Below are 18,632 nucleotides of genomic sequence, written 5' to 3' on the forward strand. Positions count from 1 at the left end.
AAGAGAGCCTGATGGGTGGTTTTTTTTTCAGACAGTATGTTTGAGGAATAAGCTGCTGGAGGAAGTGTTGGAGGTGGACATTTAGGCAGGTACATAGATAGAAACTGTTTCTAAGGATGTGGGCACAGTTCAGGCAAATGGGACTGGTTTAAGTAAACAGCTTAGAACCATAGAACAGGGCATGTGACCCTTCTAATCTATGCTGAAATGTCATTCTGCTAGTCCCACTGACCTTTACCTATTCCATAACCCTCCAGACCTCTCCTGCCCATTTATCTATTGGATAGATGAGCTGAAAGGTTTGTAACCATGATGTAAAACCCGATGACAAAATGACCGAGGGCATAGGTTCCAAGTAAGAGGCAGATGTTTAATCAGCGAGGGCATCAGGGCTTTTGGGGATTCAGTGATGAGGAAATTGGTGTGAGCAGATTCGAAGGGATAAAAGATATCCTTTTTTCTCATCGTCTTTAGCATTAATTACAGTTTACTCCTTGATGTGCTACTTTCATTTAATGCTGTTGTGAAAAAATGTAAGCTTTGTCATTGCATATTTCTCAGCATCAAAATATCCTGCTATTTACCTGTGAACATTCTAACTTTGTCAGAAGTAGGCAATTACTGAAACTGTTACAATTCTGCCTGATTCCGCTGACCCTTGAGATGCATGATTTTCTGTGTATGTTACAGGTGGGAGCACACCTCCTGGCATCACCGCACCAGCTGTGCCTAGCATTCCTTCTCCAATTGGAGTCAATGGATTCACCGGCCTCCCCCCACAGGCTAATGGACAACCAACAGCAGAAGCCGTCTTTGCTAATGGAATCCACCCCTACCCAGGTACACATTCTTTATCTTCGTTTATATTGTGATCAAAAGGGAAGCCACATCGTACAAGTCATTTGATCAGATTGAATAAAGACCATTTTGAAAATGAATGTCAGCTTTCCAGTTGTGTGCATACGGGAGAGGACATTTCTGGTATTTATTCTGAGATGAAGCTGGAATAAACTCTGTTGCTCTGTATTGCAGAGCTTCCAAATTTAGTTTTCTTTATGAGAGATTGTGAAATATTTGACACCAACTACCATCTCAAATAAATCTTTTTTTTAAATCACAGAATAATGACTGTAAATTTATTCTGTCCACAAAAAGAAAGATTATGGCAGTATTATAAATATGAATTTATACCTTAAGTTAAAAATATGTCCAACTTGACCAGTTTTTAACAAGTCAAATCTGGTCATGATTAAAGTGTTAACAACAGAAGTCACAAACAAAAATAAACATCAAGAATAGAAGCAAGGACAGCTGGACCTGAAAAGAGAAAGCTCATCAGAATCAAACATTTCTAACATGAAATCTATAACTGAAAGGTTCACCTGTTTTTTTTTACTTCTGTCAAATGTTGAGCTAACTGCATTATTTTCTCTCCATATTCCAAGTGGTTTAAATTTACCAATGTTTCAGACATCTTGAAGCCGATGTAACCAATTAAGTGTACAGTAAAACCCCTGGTATCCAGCACCTACAGGGACTGGTAGATGCCAGATAAGTGAGTTTTCCGGTTGCTTGATATTCATTCTTATAATGCCTAACTATTACACCTGAATTAAGAATAAACAGTTTAAAAGACAAGATGACTACACTGTTCTTACACTGAATTAACTTCCCTTACATGAATATATAAACCTTAAACCTTATTTTCATTCACATACTTCGAAAACATTTAACCACATTGTCCGTATCTGTAAGTTCCTTCCCCTCCATGGAACCATCCGAAAGATGAACAATAACATCATAATTAACTCCTGCTTCCCCAAGTTTATAAATAAAGCCTTACTAATATACATAATAAAATACTAATGAAGGCAAAAACTATTACAAAGTAGGGATAAGGAGACTCTTTCAGAGTCATCCCAAAGGCAAGCAGCATCAACCAGCTCTTCATCCTGGACAACACTATTTTATTCAAACACAACATTACTCAAAATTTATTAAAACAGCTGCTATGAACAAAGCACAACCAAGGCATTCCGCTGGCTGAATATTTCCTCCCACCTTCACCAAAGGTTTATGTGTTTCTTCCGATAACATTTACTTTTATAATTTTAAACTTTTATTTCATTTTTTATTTATTTTAATTTTTAAAATTTATTTTCTTTTTTTTGCTGGTTGCTTGATATTACCAGTTGTTTGAATTCTGGATTACAGTGGTTTTACTCTTTATTTAAAGTTTAGTCAGTGTTGGAATCTCAACAGCCAATGTGCATAGAGCAACTTTTTGCAATTATTTGAAGGACTTGGCAGGACGTTGGCTAGATCCACCCTAATCTTTTTTAAATAGTGACTTAATTTCATTTTCAACCATCATAGAGAGAGAGAGAGCGAGAGCAGTGATTAGTTTAACATTTCATCTGAACGGCATCTTTCAATGTAGCCTTATTTGAACAGAATTGCCAACTAAAATTATGCACTCAAGACTCTATGGTGGGTCAGAATCCTTAAAACTCGGATTCAAAATTGATCATGGCTAACATATTATTGCTGCTTGCCCCAACACTTATTAATTTTGAAAAGCAGTATAATTGAGATAAATAGTATATTCCATCCAGATTATATCCTTTAAGAGCTGGAAAATTCTTTGCAACATGAGTGCTAAGGGGACTGAGTGGTGTAATATGTTAGCAAATAACCTTTTTACCTCCTAAATTTGCCATCAAAACACATCCATCCTGAAAAATGGAATGTGTCTTATCTGCAAAAAATAATGGCTGTGTGCCCAGAAATGGGATTGCATAACACTGTTTTAGTCCAAGCTATGTGATTAAAATTTGATTTAACCTGGAGTATACATCATTTACAACTATTTTCGGTTCAAATCATACTATTCAAGTAATTCGATCAGCAATTTCCCGTCATTATTCTTGTGACCCCAATGCAATTTTCTATATTAGAGATGCATGTAAAGACTTTGTTCCATGTGCAACACCGCAAGAGTACTTGCTCTTCTGGGACAGTATTTTTTTAATTACCCCATCACTGACATGAGATATCTGCAAGGTAAGTAAAACGGACCTATCTAAATCGTTGGGTCTGTTCCCTGTCCCATCACCAGCCTCCATCATCCTTCAATCTCCATCCCACTCCCATCCCTTCTATTTCATACCTTTGCTGATGCTCCTACCCTCCCTGCATCCTCACCATCCTGTTTCCAAGCCCCAACCAAGATATGTCAGCCCCCATGATCCCAATCACTCCCCAGATGCTGGGGAGTTTAATAACTTCTTAAACCACACAGGTGCTTAGCAATACAGGCCCAATCCCTTATCCCTTGCACGGTACATGTATACCTGAGCACTTCAACCCTAATCAAGCACGCGTGCACGTGCACACACACACACACACACACACACACACACACACACACACACACACACACACACACACACACACACACACACACACACACACACACACACACACACACACACACACAAGAAGAATCCTGCAGAAGAAGTGTCAAGAAAAACCTACCGCTGATGGTGAGTGAATAGATCAAGATCCCTCCATACCACCAACAAGCCACAGATCCTCATGAATACCTGACCAACTTCCCAGGCTGAGCCTGAGGGAGGAATGTGGTACGTTGTCAATTCCAATAACCTGCATCACCCTGTCAGCCTCAATTGTAGCTGAACTTTGATGTCATGTGACAACCCTCAAACTAATGTAGTCATTATTATGCAAGCGCTGTGATTTTTGAGCTATAGTTTCAATCTTCTCAGTCCAGTTTCTAAGGAAAGAAAGTAAGTTTGCTGCACAAAATAGCTGATATTTAAGATTTGGTGCAAGTCTCTCTCATTCAATTAAAGGATAGGATAATAAAATCTGGATTGCTTTGAGGTGTTAGCCTGTGAATATATGTAAACATCAAGGTCTGGATTTTACTGAGTGAAACCTGCAGCCTGCCCTTGATTCTGACCTAGGTTGAGATCACTGGCCCAGGCTGTTCTGGAACTGAGCAGCAAGGCTCTGTGCAATGGTGGGAACTTATTGGACATGACTGAGGCATATAGACACATCAGACCGAGACACCCTCGTGAAACTTCTCTGTAAAACTGTGATTGACAGCAAAGGTGACTTTACTGCATGAATGGGACAACAGGAAGAGCAAGATGAGTTATTGGTAAAGAGAAAATAAAGATATAAAAAGAGAGAGAAGGAGAGAGAGTTGTTAGCAAAAATCTATAACACAAAAGATGTCCAAATAACATACCTGAGTCTCTTCACTAAATACTGTGTGATGTGTTATGCTTCAGAAAAAATATCCTAGCTGAAATAAAAACAGAAAATGCTGGAGGCATTAAGCAGGTCAGACAGCATTGTAGAGAGGAAAGCAGAGCTAACATAACCTGTTGAGTTTCTCCAGCATGTTTGTGTATTGCATTCGACTACATCATCTGCAGGGTTTCTTATTTAACAGAGTTCACAGTTCAAGTTGATGGACTTTCTTCAGATTTCAAGTTTCTGCAATGTTATGCTTCCAAAAAGCTTGCTGAAATTTGCCACCTGCTGCAACTCAGCCACCATCTCAGAGCTACAGATGATCAGATTCCTGAGCCAAGGCAACGGCAGCCATGAATTTCTCTTGGGTCAACTGCCTGCCAGGGTGGAACTGAAGATCTGTGTCCATCTTCCAATTTACCATCCACTGTTTCACAGCATTCATTGTTCAATAATGTTCTCTATATGAAGAAAAATTCAGCAGTACTTGTTATTGAAGGAGAGTTGACCACATTTCATGTGATTTTTGCCAAAGAGCAGCAGGAAGTGTGAGAACAAGGCTTCACAGGGTGCGAGCTTGATCATTGTACAGACTAAACACACAGCACTGTTCATGCACTGCAAGTCAACCCTGGGAACTTTCTAAATATCCAGCAGGCCTGCTACCCCGGTAGTGATCATGCCTTCATTCTACAGCAGACCATGTGTCACCTCCATTTGAGCTGCCGAATCTAACCAAATTATATGTATTGTCTACTGGAGGATTCAGATTCTCAGTTCACACCATAGCTCAGAGGGCAGACTAACACTTAGATTGTCCCACATTCTTTTATGACAATAAAAGAGGGCATTCAGCCCACTGAGTCTATTCTGAATCTCATGACAATACCATCAAATCCATTTCCCTGTATTCTCTTCTCTCTCGCATGCTGATCAATTTAACCACACCCTTCCCCCCACCCATCCCAATTCACCTAGCAGAATATATCTTTGGAATATATGAGGAATCTAAACCACCCACAGTCACAGGCAGAACATACAAACTCCACACAGAGAGTAGCCAAGGCTGGGATTGAACTCGAGTTGCTGGAAGTCAACAGGGACAGCACTACCTTCTTCAGTGCCCTTGATCTGTTTCTCTTTCCATAGTTGCTGTCTGGCTTGCTGAGTGTGTCCAGAAGTTCCTATTTTTATTTCAGACCTCCAGTCACCACAGTGATTTGATTTTCATTTCTTGATCTGGTCTGTAGTGGAGAAATGCTGCCATCCTCAATATGACAATGACCCCAATTCAAGTGGTCTTTTGGAGGTTCTATTAAACTGGTGTTGTCAAGCACACCACTCGTCAGAGAACATGTGGTGAACAGCTGGGAGAGGAAGTGAGGTGGTAACCTGAAAAGTCTCTTTGTGGCTGGGCTTCCTGGGAACAATTGGTCCAACTGGAAACATAAGTGCTAATTCTCATTCTCTGACTGCCTTATATTCCCTCTGATCCTGACTCCTGCTAAACATGCAGTAACCATTCCAACCCAAAATTATAAATCATGTTTTAATGGATAGGCACATAGATGCGAGAAAAATAGTAGGTCATGGGCTGTAAGGTTATGAAGGGTTGGATTGATGCTGGAACAAATTTATACAGGTCATAACATTGTTGGCCGAAGGGCCTGTAATGTGCTGCACTAATTCTATGTTCTGAATTCCATGAAAGAGTTAACTAGTTATTCTAGATTCTGCACAGGACAAAAAAAAGACCTGTTTTGTTAACTCTATTTCTGAATTCATATATGTTGGATGATTAGCTGAGTATTTCCAGAATGTTCTGTTTGCATTCCAGATATCTATTACCAGCAGCATTTTCTTTTTTAAAAAAATTCTTGTGAATTCTTGTTGCTTTTACCTGCCCCTAGTGCTCCTAAACTGTGGACCCTTGTGGTTGCAGCACAACTGGTAGGAAACCACTAATGGCATATGGCTTTGGAGGAATGTCCAGGAGCTGGACTGAGGCTTAGAGGCCTGGCTTAATATTACATCATCTTAATTTGGCTGGGAGCAATCTCAGCTGTCGATCAGTCAGCAAAGGGAAAGATGCTGGTGAAGTGAGCATACAAGGATTAAAGACTGAAGTGTGAGAATTTTAATTGAGATATTGCAATATAGGTCAAACATATACTGGGGTAACAGGTGAAGGTTCCCCAGTTAGGATATGAGCAGATTAGCACATATGTATAGAGATGCAGGAGATGGGGACAAGAGAAGAGGCTGCAAATATTGAACCAGCATGAGAAGGAAATGAATTAATTTATACAAAAACTTCAGGGACTGAAACAATTTGTGGACCAGTAAACCTTTAGACGAATTTCCACCACTAAATGTATGACAAATTATTTGCAGTTAAAAAGATTGCAACAATTTTCAAAATAAATGCTCTTATGTTCATAGAGAAAGATGTGACATATTTGCAATTTGTGTGGATATTTTAATTTAATTAATGCCTAAATGAAGGCCCAAGACATTGAAAAAAAATCAGAAAGAACGATCAGATGACACCAAACTAGAAAGGAATGGAACCTGTTTGATTACAACATAGCAAAAGTTGATACTACTGCTTCCTTGTGGTTCCATTGTAAGAAATGGAAAATTATTTTTGAGCTGGAGCTGGGATAACTTGCATTACAATTTAGTACATTTGATTTTTTTTTTGGTTGAGAGTAGAGGAATCAGAAATCATCTTTTTAGCTTCCTTTTCAACCAAGCCCTGAAGAAGAGCTGAGACCCAAAATGTCGGTAATATATCTTTACCTCCTAAGGAGTCTATGAGACATCTGAGTTCCTCCAGCATTTGTGTATTTTTACTATAATCACAGCATCTGCACACAAACGTGTTTCGCTCTTAAACTTTAACTCACCATAAAGCATAACTTCATCTCAAACTGCCTAGTATGTTTCCCTTAATATATGGAAAACTGTAATCAAATCACCTTGCAACATTTTAAATTTCTGGAGATACAATCATACTTTTTGCAATTTTACTCCAGGTTTCATTCTGATAGAATTCTACATTTCATTCAGAATAGCCTGCAGGCCTATGTATGAATTTACCAGCAGCATAATTACTACACCTTTGTAAATATAAAAGTCTCTGTAGTTACTTTCTGCACCATTCCGTCACATTTTAATCATCTCTAGTTATGAATCTCCAACTCTTCTTGACCTACACTGTTACCACTTCACTGGCAAAGAACTGTTCTTTCCTCTTTTATTCAACTATAAATGACCTTAAACTGCCTTCACTGAAAACTATTTCTCGCCATTTTCTCTAATCTCTTAATATTCCTTTGTTACTTTGTGTTTCCATCAAGATTCTTTTAGCTACATAAATTCTGTTTCATTACTGAAGATGGATACCTAGCTTTTTACCTAGCTACATATATGAAATATGTATTAATACACTGCCTACTATCTGAGTTTCCATCCCCTATTGAATTAGGTTGAATTGGGTGGGGAAATGCTGATGCATCTGTGTCCAGATGCTGATTTTTCTCAGTTCACCCTTTCAACCTGCTGTGTAAATTGGGGCTAACTGGGCAAACAGCAGTTAGAAAGGGTCTGACCCGGTCAACCCCTTCGAAACCCAACCGAATCCCTGACGTACCTCAGAAGTAGTCAGGGAACCCAATTAAACTTACCTAGGTTGTGTCCACAGGAGATTTGAACAGGAAACAGTGACATCAGCATTTTCATGCATGCATCACCGGGTAGCCAGCATCTGAACATCCGGCAGTATTTCCGGTGAGTACGTGCGTCATTGCAGGGTCAGGATCACCTTTCAATCGTCAGGTTGGCAATTTAATGGGTCTACCCCCTGCCATTTAAAAGGTGCTTCTAGCACTTTTGCACAATAATTGGACCCAGGTCCCAGGACGACTACCCAGATACTACAATTTGAAAGGGGCTGAGTTCTCAGCTCCTGCATGAGCACAAATGATCCAAACTTGCTGGTCACCCTTTGCAAAATGAATGCTTAGGCAGGTGCAGAAAAATCAAGACGATTCATTGAAACACAGAGAAATGTTTATGAGGGTCCCCGAAATATAGGTCATTTCCATTTATTAAATGAGTGTGCCTCAGTGTTTTTAATTGCTTTGAAGTGTGCTTTTTTATGTTATGATATAAATATGTAACGGCATGACCATTTTGAAATGTTTTATTTTTAACTATATTTAAGTGTTTCCAAGTGTGAACTCACCCAGTGCAGAAATTTGTTCTGATCCATTAACATGACAGCGATATTTTACAAAGGCACCATGCAACCTTCCCTATCCCCACCTCCACACCACCACAAGATCCTCCTATGCTTCCAAACTGACCCATCCTGTTTCTTTGCCTCATTCAGTCCCCGTCTTCTATCAATCACAGCCACAACTTCAGATACATGTCCAACCTTGTCTCTTCACTGTGCTGACCTTGAGTATTGTGCTGCCTGGAACCCATGGAACTGATAGCCATGGATAAGATGCAAGTTACTTCCACACCCCAAACCCCACCCAGCTAGAGGCCTGGATTGGCTGCCAACACAAGCTCAGGAGGCACCATGTTTTCACAAACCTCAGAGCTTGGTCACAAGTGAACTTTTATTCTGAGGAACAGTGACCATTTGTTCCATCTCACTGATGTCATATCTTGTGCATTCTCTCCCATTCCTTTCCTCTCTCCTCCTCCCTCCACTATTTTATTCAGCCATCTACCTGTGTTTTTTTTTCTTATTTCTGATGAAGAGCTCAGTCCCAAAATGTCGGTTACCTTTTACTTCATATGGATGCTGCTTGACCTGCTAAGCTCCTCCAGCACATTTGTGTATTGCCTACTTTAGGGCAATTGTCTTTGCCTATAGCAGTGGTTTTTAAACATTTTCTTTTCAGTCACATCTCTATGCCATAGGTGTTCTGTGATTAGTAAAGGATGACTTAAGATGGTATGTGAGTGAGAAAAAAAGGTTGAGAACCTGTAATGCACTGCAGTAACAGACACAAAACTCAAGAAAGACTGTACAACAGCTTTATTTGATTAAGTCTCTGCTACAGTGGTAGCTGTACTGGTGGCTCCTGAGTGACTGGTTTGGGAGGGGCCAGCTCAGGATTATATCCCGGGTGGTTGATTGACAGCTGGCCAGGTGGAGTTAGGTCTATTCAGGTTGGCTGATTGACAGCCGGCCAGGTGTGGTCTGTCCTCCGGTGATCTTCCTGCAAGTACAGAGATTGCCCCCTGGAGTAGGCTAGTGGTGTATCACCACAGAACCACTGCTCTAGACCCACTGTTACCGAAATATTTTGCTTGAGAAAAATTGTCATTGACTGATTTCCTTTGGAGTTATGAAATTGTGCTCATAACGAGTCAGTTAGGTCAAATTAAAACAGTGGTTTTCAAACCTTTTCCTGTCCACTCACATCCCACCTTAAGTGATCCCTAACTAATCGCAGAGCACTGATGGCATAAGGACTACTTAAGGTGGGATATGAGTGGAAAGAAAAAGTTTGAAAACCACTCGTCTTTAGCAATTACTGATACAATAAATCAAGAATTAAGTGTACCATTTTTACCAATAATGAACCCTTATGTGACTCCAGATCTGATACCTGAAATGACTTGAGTAACATTTAGGAATGGGCATCATACATGGATTTTCCCTGTGAACTATAGTTGTTCAACATGTCTGCTATTAAGTTTTACTTGCCTTACTATGTTAATGTTGGCTGTCATATAATTTCTTAAATGCAGGTGTAAAAAGTTTGTTAGTTATTATCAATATGATTACAACTTTTTTTCTTTGATTTGAGACATAATTAATATGATTAGCAAAATAAAAGCAGTATGAAGAAAGAGTTTGATAATAGGAAGAGTTTATTATCTAAATTGCACAGATTGCAACTTGTAAAGGAAAAATAGATCAATTTGTGAGAGAAAATAAATTGCAGGGCTACGAGGCAAGGGCAGGGATGGTGGGACAGGCTCATTGCAGGGCTATGAGGCAATGGCAGGTATGGTGGGGCAGGCTACATTGCAGGGCTATGAGGCAAGGGGAAGGATGGTGGGGCAGGCTACATTACTAATGCAGAGGGCTGACACAAAACTGAATGATGTCCTGAGTTATATTCAATAGTTCTTTATTAGATATATGTTGACCCTGTATTGACAACATTCTAGTAATTTATCACAGGGATTATTTTCTAATCTGACAATTAATGCCCCATGCCCTTAGAGATCTTAGCACAGAGGACATTTCACAAAACAATGAATAAACCAATGGGGACTTTAAATCAATGGTATTGCATCCTAAAATGTTGTAGGCAAGTAAGCATCACCATCTGCACCCTGATATCAACAAATAGCCATCTTGGAGAAAATCCGTGCCACTGTATATCAAATCAGATCAGCACAGCATTCCTTACACCAGGCGCACCCTACCGTATGAAGTGGATTTTACTGGCTACATTTTTCACTTTACAGTTATTAGTCTGAATTCAATGGTGTGAAAAATGACAGGTCTGAGGTCTCAGTTTTAAAATGACAGAAGTCTGTTTCAGCTGGAATTGCAAATGACTGTTACTTAATAATGTGCTTTTTCAGGATTCAGAGAGCAATTTAAAGGAAAGATCAAATCCCTTATTCCTTCTTTTGAACTCTAGAATTAAATTCCAGTTTGTCTTGAGCTCTGCCGACTGCAGCCAACAAAGCAAGTCATAGTTCCTCAATGAAGTGGCACCAGTGTTAAAGTCTGGTTGACTGACTGGTTGGTAACTGTGAGAAGCAGCAGTGGGAGCATTGCTGCAAAGTGAATCTGCACAGGGTGCATGCAGAGCAATCGTGCTCCCCCCTTAAAAGTAGGAAAGGGAAACAATAATCAATATATTCTTCCCAAGGAAGCTGAGACAGTCCCCTCTCTTCCTGCCGCTGTCCCCCACTAGAAACACAAAACATTAACAACATTGTACTCAGATCTACAGTTGTGTGTGAAAGGATAACTAATGATATACTTAAAATTTTACCCTGTTTATATCAGTCTGAATTTAAATTCAAGTAGCTATAAATTGAGAGTAAACAATGACCATGAAAAATATTGGATAATTGTAAATACCAGTACAGTCACAAAAATCCTTTAGGGAAGGATTTGTTAGTCTGGCCTGTATGTGTTCCCAGACCCACAGTAATGTGATTGACTGCTATGCAAAATGGAAAAGGGCAATCACTGCTAGACTAGGCAGTGAAGCCCATGTCATGTGAAGAAATAGAATAAAATTGAATGCTGCTTGCTAACAGTATCAAAACTACATTTTAAATAGGATTCATGGAAAATGATGAAACAGGAGGTGATATATTCTTGAGAAGCATTTCAGACCACTCACTGAACCCACCCACTGTAGAGCTCATCGAAAGAACCAAAGACTTGTTGATCCAAACCAAGGCTTTTATTAGCAAAAGACCGGAGCTCTTCACAGGTGGCCGACCAGTCCGGAATGATCCGACCTGGCTAGGGACACAACCCTTTAAGGCCCAGGTAATAGGTGTGGCTTAGCTCTCAGCCAATCGCTGTAAGCACAGTCTAGATACAGTAACTATATACACTATGTACATTGGTGATAGATATGTACTATCACACCCACTCACTCACATTGTGATCAGAAAGACATTGTGAAAAGTCAGAGTTACATGGGTGCATATTATTGACATTATATTGTATTGCATCATTAAAAATTCTTCAACATATGAAGCTTAGACTTGTCAGAAGGCAGAACCCAACAGTGAGACAAATTTGTCTTTCTTCCATTCCTGTGTGACATCTCTTCCTCGCCCCATTTTATCCAAAGTTTCATGGGGACAACTCAAATGTCATCCTGTTTTCAAGCACCTGACATGACAGCCACTCCTCCAAGGGCAGCAATGTCATTTTGGAAAGGGTAAAAAACATTACACTTCTCATAGGGCTTCTCAGTTTGATTCTTTGGCCTTGCTCCAGTACAAGGATCACTAATTCTTCCTCTCATCCACGACTCTCTCCAGCCTTTTTACACACTCCCGTGACATCAGATGTGGGAGCAACGGTTGCTCTAAAACTCCACTGCAACTTTACACTTCAGCCACAGCAGGATTATTATTTAAGACAGCAATCTCTCTGGCAACTCTAAGAAGCCCTTTTCACACTGGCTAACCAAAAACTTGGCTGTTCAGTGATCCGGCTGAAGAAGGCACTTTTTCTGTTCTCACTGGACCACTGTTAACCAGTTCTCTGCATCCTTTCACACACATCACAAGGCATCCCCAGGGATAGGAGAGTTTATCCTCTACCAGTGACATCTGAGAGATTCACTGAGTGATGGTGGACCTGCCCTAAATCCTGATCAATGTGTTATGATCTTGTATTTAAACAAAATTAATCTTGCTTAATTATAACATAATTAAGCTTTATGTGCATCACAGTATGAGCCCTTCAGCACCTGCTGTTGCGCCGACCTATATAAATCTTTATAAAGACCCCCAGAATTCTGTGCAGCAGGGAAAGGGCTGTATGCATAGAACACTCATAGAGGGGTTTCTTCACCACATGGAATTCTGGAAGGGCAGGTCCACCATCACGCTCTCTCTCACTCTCTCTCACTCTCTCTCTCTCTCTCTCTCTCTCTCTCTCTCTCTCTCTCTCTCTCTCTCTCTCTCTGTTTATATTGGTTGGCAAAGTTTATGGCTTTTTAATTTTTTTGTTTCCTTCACTTTCCTGCACACATGCAAAAATGTCATCAATGCATCACTACTTTGTCCCTGGATAGTCCATGTCCCTTTCACACTGGGTTAATTGGCATGCAGGCGTCAGCTAATCCCGGGGATGATACAACCTACCCCAGTGTGATTTGGCACCAATTAAGGAGCTTTCACACTGGACCCTTAACCAGTATATTGGCAATTAATTACAAGGACAAATTGCCAGTGTGAAATTTGTCATTGGCCACATGACCACTTCACCTCCCTCACACAATGAAAAAATTGCTGATTCTTGTCTTCCTATCTCAGTGCTCCATGGATTAATCAACTGTCAACTCCATGTTTACTTTCTACATCCATGATTTTTCTCCCAGACTCTGGGAGATTAATCTTTCATATTCTGAGAAATGGTAGCAAAAACTTGGAACCCACCCATATGTCAGAAGAGCCCTGACTTTGGGATGTAAATTAGAGCTGAACAGGATCAACCCCTAAACAGAATGGGGACAATGTAACTGTGTGTAATGGTGTGAAATGGTGATCATGAATGAATGAGTTATTTCACATCTGTTCTTTGGAGTTAACTAAAAATAAAAATCAGTAGAGATCTAAAAGAGGTGGCCTTTTCATGACCTCCACTTTATACTATTGTGCAAAGGCAAAATTACTCTGTTAGTGTGTGTGTGTGTGTGTGTGTGTGTGTGTGTGTGTGTGTGTGTGTGTGTGTGTGTGTGTGTGTGTGTGTGTGTGTGTGTGTGTGTGTGTGACATTTGTGTTTTATATGTGTATATGTATGCATGGCATTTGTTTACATAGTCCATAATGTACACTTGGTAGATTTGAACAAGACTTCTGATTTCAACAAACTGAAATGGCACCATGTAAGTAATATTAGTTAGAGATACTTAGAGATGCATGAGTATCTCGGTAAGATGTTGCACATCCAACACATTAAATGGCTTGACATCAGTTCAGACACCTCTTCAAAAATTTTCACATTAGCCAGGTACAAATCTCTCCAAGATGATCTGGTGTTTGGCTGCAAGCCACACAGAGAAGTGCACAAAGCTACCCATGGACTGACACAGTGAAACGCATTATGTTTTCCTCTTTTTTTCAAATTATTTTGAAAAATAATGCTCATATAATAGTGCCAAACAATTTAAAAAAAACACTAATTTAATCAAATTTAAACAAAAGGCCACTTGAGTCAAATAATTAACACTGCCACTTTTCTCTTTAGACACCTAAATTTTAATTAGACACAAGAATTATAATTTTTAAATATAGTGAATGGGAAGAAATAATTACGTGAACTCAGATGTTAACAGTGCATTTACTTCTTGATTCGATTTTAGTGGGTGCTTGCTAAAAAAGAGTGAGAAAACATTATTCATGCCACCCTGAAATCAACTCCTTCAAAGGTTGCATGTTGTCTCAATATGCAGGCAACTCATTCTAACCAATGACATTCTCCACTGGCATGTGTGCTTTCTGTGTGTATATTCATGCGTGGTGTGTTTGTGTCCATGTTTAAGAGGATCCATACTCAAGAATCAGTGTTTGTACCACTCGTGTTCAAATTTTACATTAATGATTTGGATTATGGATTCAAAAAATACAACTTTTAAATATGCAGATAATTTCAAATTGGTGAGGGAAGAGGGATGATGGAGAGACTGTATATTCAATATTTTAGAGATCTCCAAAAAAAACCAAATTCAAGTTTATTATCAGAATCAAGATTTATTGCCATGAACAAGTCATGAAATCCAGTGTTTTGCAGCAGCGTCGTAGTGTAAACATTCATATTATGAACCATCTTACAACAATATTATAAAAAACAAAATAAAAATAGCAGTGCACGAAGAGGAAGGCCGTGTCTTTGGTTCATTGATTATTCTGGAATCTGATGACAGGGAAGAAGCTGTCCTTGTGCTACTGAGGGCTCATCTTTAGGCTCCTGTACCATTTCCCTGATGGTAGCAGAGTGAAGAGGGCATGGCCTGGGTGGAGGGGGTCTTTGGGATAGAGGCTGCTTTTTTAAGACACCACCTCATGTAGATGTCCTCGATGGAGTGAAGTCTGGTGCCTGTGATGTTGCAGACTGAGTTAACAACCCTCTGCAGTTTATTCTTGCTGAAGAATTGGGGCTTCCATACCAGGCAGTGGTGCAACCAGCCAGAATGCTCTCCACGATACATCTGTAGAAGTTTACAAGAGTCTTTGGTGACATACAGAATCCCCTCAGACACCTCATGAAGTATAGCCACTGAGGAGACTTACTTGCATCAGCATGGAGGCGCCAAAGCAGATCCTAGGAGATGTTGACCACCCAGGAATTTAAAGTTCTTAGCCTTCTCCACTACCAAGCCCTCGATAAGAACTGGGTCATGTTCCCCTAACTTCCATCTGAAATCCACAATCATTTCCTGGGTGTGCTGACATTGAGTGCAAGGTTGTTGTCATTACACCATTCAATGAGCTGATCTATCTCCCTCCTGTATGCTTCCTCATTCCCGTTTGTGACTCTGCCGACAACTGTGGTGTCGTCGGCAAAGGTAGATGGCATTAGAATTGTACCTGCCCACACAGACATGGGTGTATAATGAGCAGATCAGTAGGCTAAGCATGGATCCTTGGGGTGCGCCTGTGTTGATGATCAGTGAGGTGGAGCCGTTGTTTCCAATTCGTACTGACTGCGGTATTCCAATGAGAAAGTCAAGGATCCAGTTGCAGAGGGGGGTATAGAGGGCTAGAGTTTGTATCGTCTTGACCATCACTGAGGGAATAATGGTATTGAAGGCTGAGATGAAGTCTATGAAGAGCAACCGTGTGTATAAATTGCTGTTTTCGAGATGATACAGAGCTGAGTGGAGAGCCAGCGATATTGCATCAGCTGTGGAGCAATTATGATGACAGGTGAATTGCATTATTATCTGATTCCACAAGTACAAGTTGATGAAACAGCATTCTCCAGTCCTCTGTGCAAAATGTGCAGCCAACAGTGGCCTGCGTATTGTGACAAGATGCAAGCTTTAAAGGAGTTGATTTCAGGGTGGAAACTGCAAGATTTGGCATGATAAATGTTTTCTCACTCTTTTTACTGAGCACTTCTAAAATCATTTGAGTTCATGTAATTATTTCTTTACATTCATTATATTTAAAAGTTATAATACTTGTATTTAATTGGAAGGTGTCTACGGTGAAAAGTGGCATTATTAACTGGACGTAACACACATACATACAGACGAACAATACATCTGCAGGACATGTAAAATATAAAAAAAGAAATATATAAATATGCATTTGTATACAAATAAATAAATAAATATTGTTTAGTGAGTGTGAACTGTTCCTTTGATCGATGAGCATTCTCACTGCCTGCGGGAAGAAGCTGTTTCTCAGCCTGGTGGTGCTGGCACTGATACTCCTGTATCTCTTTCCCAAAGGGAGTGGTTGGAAGATGCCGTGGGCAGGGATGTAGGAGTCCACAATTATTTTGCGCATCCTCCTCAGACAACGATCCTGGTAGATCGCATCGATGGGGGAGGCCTTTAATACATTTTTAGAAGGGCATATAAAGTTCAGCGCACAGATAAATGCCAGGTAGTACAAAGAAGATAAAGGTCACATTGTCAAAAGGGTTTACTCTGCTCCTTTTAAGAAGCAGCAGGGGCGCCACTCAGATGTATTTACATTTCCAATAACTTCAGTTTCTTCCATTGGTTTTTAATCATTTACATTTCAACACAGGAGGTATTTTCTCCTTCAATGCCTCCAGCATCTGAGCATATCAGGAAACTGTACTCCAAACCTTTGTTTAATTGTGCTCCAAGAGAACTGAAGCAATAAATCTCTTTTTAAATTCCTACTATCTTTTATAAAGCTATTGAACCCTCTACAAAAAGCATAACAATTAAAAAATTACCTTATAACATTTGAAAAATCAAAAATCTGAATGCCAGTCCTGGTATTTTTACAGATAATTCACATCAGAGTTACAAATGAACCCATGTCTAATGATCTCTGAGTCAAGATATCTCAATTCTCCAGTGTTCCTGTATATTTTGGGTCTAGCTATGAGCTAGATTTCTCAGTAAAAGTCATAAAAATCCCATGTTTGACAATAATCCAGACCAAAGCGACCTTACTGACTTCCAACAATTGCCATGGATTGGCAGTGGTTCAGCAATGGTAGATATACATAATATTTACACTGAGTTGATTTTATGAAATAATTAACTTGTGCAAATGGATTTTGGGTGGTTGTGAAATGCATCAATGATTTCCATGGATATGTTTCCAATGGGTAATGCATGAGGACAATTTGTAAAATGTGTCTAATGGCTATGTGCCCTCAAAGAAGTTCTTGTAGCATTATCCATGGGTCATAGCACATAAGCATTCACCTGAAGGACATACCTTCACACTTCTTCTTTGTAATTATGACATTTTCCAAATTTATGGGGCTTATTCATGGAATAATCAAAACTGTAACAGCAGATTCTAGAGATTATTGCATTTTTAATGGCTACGAATTTGAGGAAATCATGCTTTCCTCATTTGTAATCCCCACTCGGCCTCTCTTGGATAAGTAATTCAGACTCTTTAAATGCTTCATGTAGGGTTGCCTGTGATGAAGGATGTTGCACTCATCACATATTTGTAGCATGTAATGAATAGGGTCATTAAGCTGACTCTATGAAGTTCATTCAACAAAGTCATTAGTCCACCAGTGTGGGACACCACGAAAATGAGTTCTCCTTCCCCCTGGGGCTCAATAAAGTATTTATTTTTCATGGGCATTTTGTAGGGAAAAATGCTATTTTTAGGGGAGACGTGTGTAATTTTAATCTTTTGATCTTGGTCTTATATACTTTATAAACAAATTGTATAGTCCCTTTTTTATTCTGCTGCCTCGATGAACCTAAAGTGTGCTTAGAATTTGTCCTAACTGATTCACGTAGTATTTTCCATTTCTGCACAATGTCACTGCTTCAGGCAACGGCCAGATGGTCTGGGGTCTCAGTCCCAGGGATGCCATTCACTTAGATTTGCTTGGCAATACAGAGATCTTATAATTTGCTTCTTGACCAGACTGCTAGATTGAGAAGCAGTATGTCACAAGCTGTTGCTTTTTTGGCCAAAGTGAAAGTGCAGGAGCATAAGTAAAGCAAACAGTATGTTTCTCTCCTATAGTTTACATCCATGTTAATCACAATCAAATATGGTAATGCAACAGAAGCAATACAGGAGCTCTACTTTGCCCAGAGATCTCAAACAAATAATTGAAACCTAAATTGCATTTTGTAACTCTTTCTGTTTTTCCTCCACCTTATTTTTACTTTGTACAGAGATATTAAAAAATGCATAATATTACTTCAGTTTATTCCACCAGCAGGTAGATTGAGGGAGGATAAAAATGTTGTGACCGTGTCCTTTTTTTTCACTTGGCCTGATCAATCAGCAGGCCCACAGCTGGATTCCTAAGAAAAACGACAATGCATAAACCATTTATTTCTGCTGGAGACAGGTGGATGTTCCATTTTAGTAGTCAGCTGTGATTTTTATCTTCATGCCAGCCCTGGTGG

At 39.7% G+C, this 18,632-nt stretch overlaps 1 protein-coding gene across 8 annotated transcripts in view; it reads left to right on the forward strand.

The window, feature by feature from the left end:
* celf4 (CUGBP, Elav-like family member 4) overlaps nt 1-18,632 on the forward strand; it is a 557,316-nt gene that overhangs the window by 432,991 nt on the left and 105,693 nt on the right. For all 8 annotated transcript variants that reach the window (XM_069924113.1, XM_069924109.1, XM_069924111.1 and 5 more), the window contains exon 6: nt 691-840. In XM_069924113.1, coding sequence (XP_069780214.1) covers nt 691-840 — 150 coding nt within the window. The remainder of the gene's footprint in view (nt 1-690; nt 841-18,632) is intronic.

The sequence above is a fragment of the Narcine bancroftii genome, chromosome 3 (genome assembly GCF_036971445.1).
Source record: "Narcine bancroftii isolate sNarBan1 chromosome 3, sNarBan1.hap1, whole genome shotgun sequence".
Taxonomy (NCBI): domain Eukaryota; kingdom Metazoa; phylum Chordata; class Chondrichthyes; order Torpediniformes; family Narcinidae; genus Narcine; species Narcine bancroftii.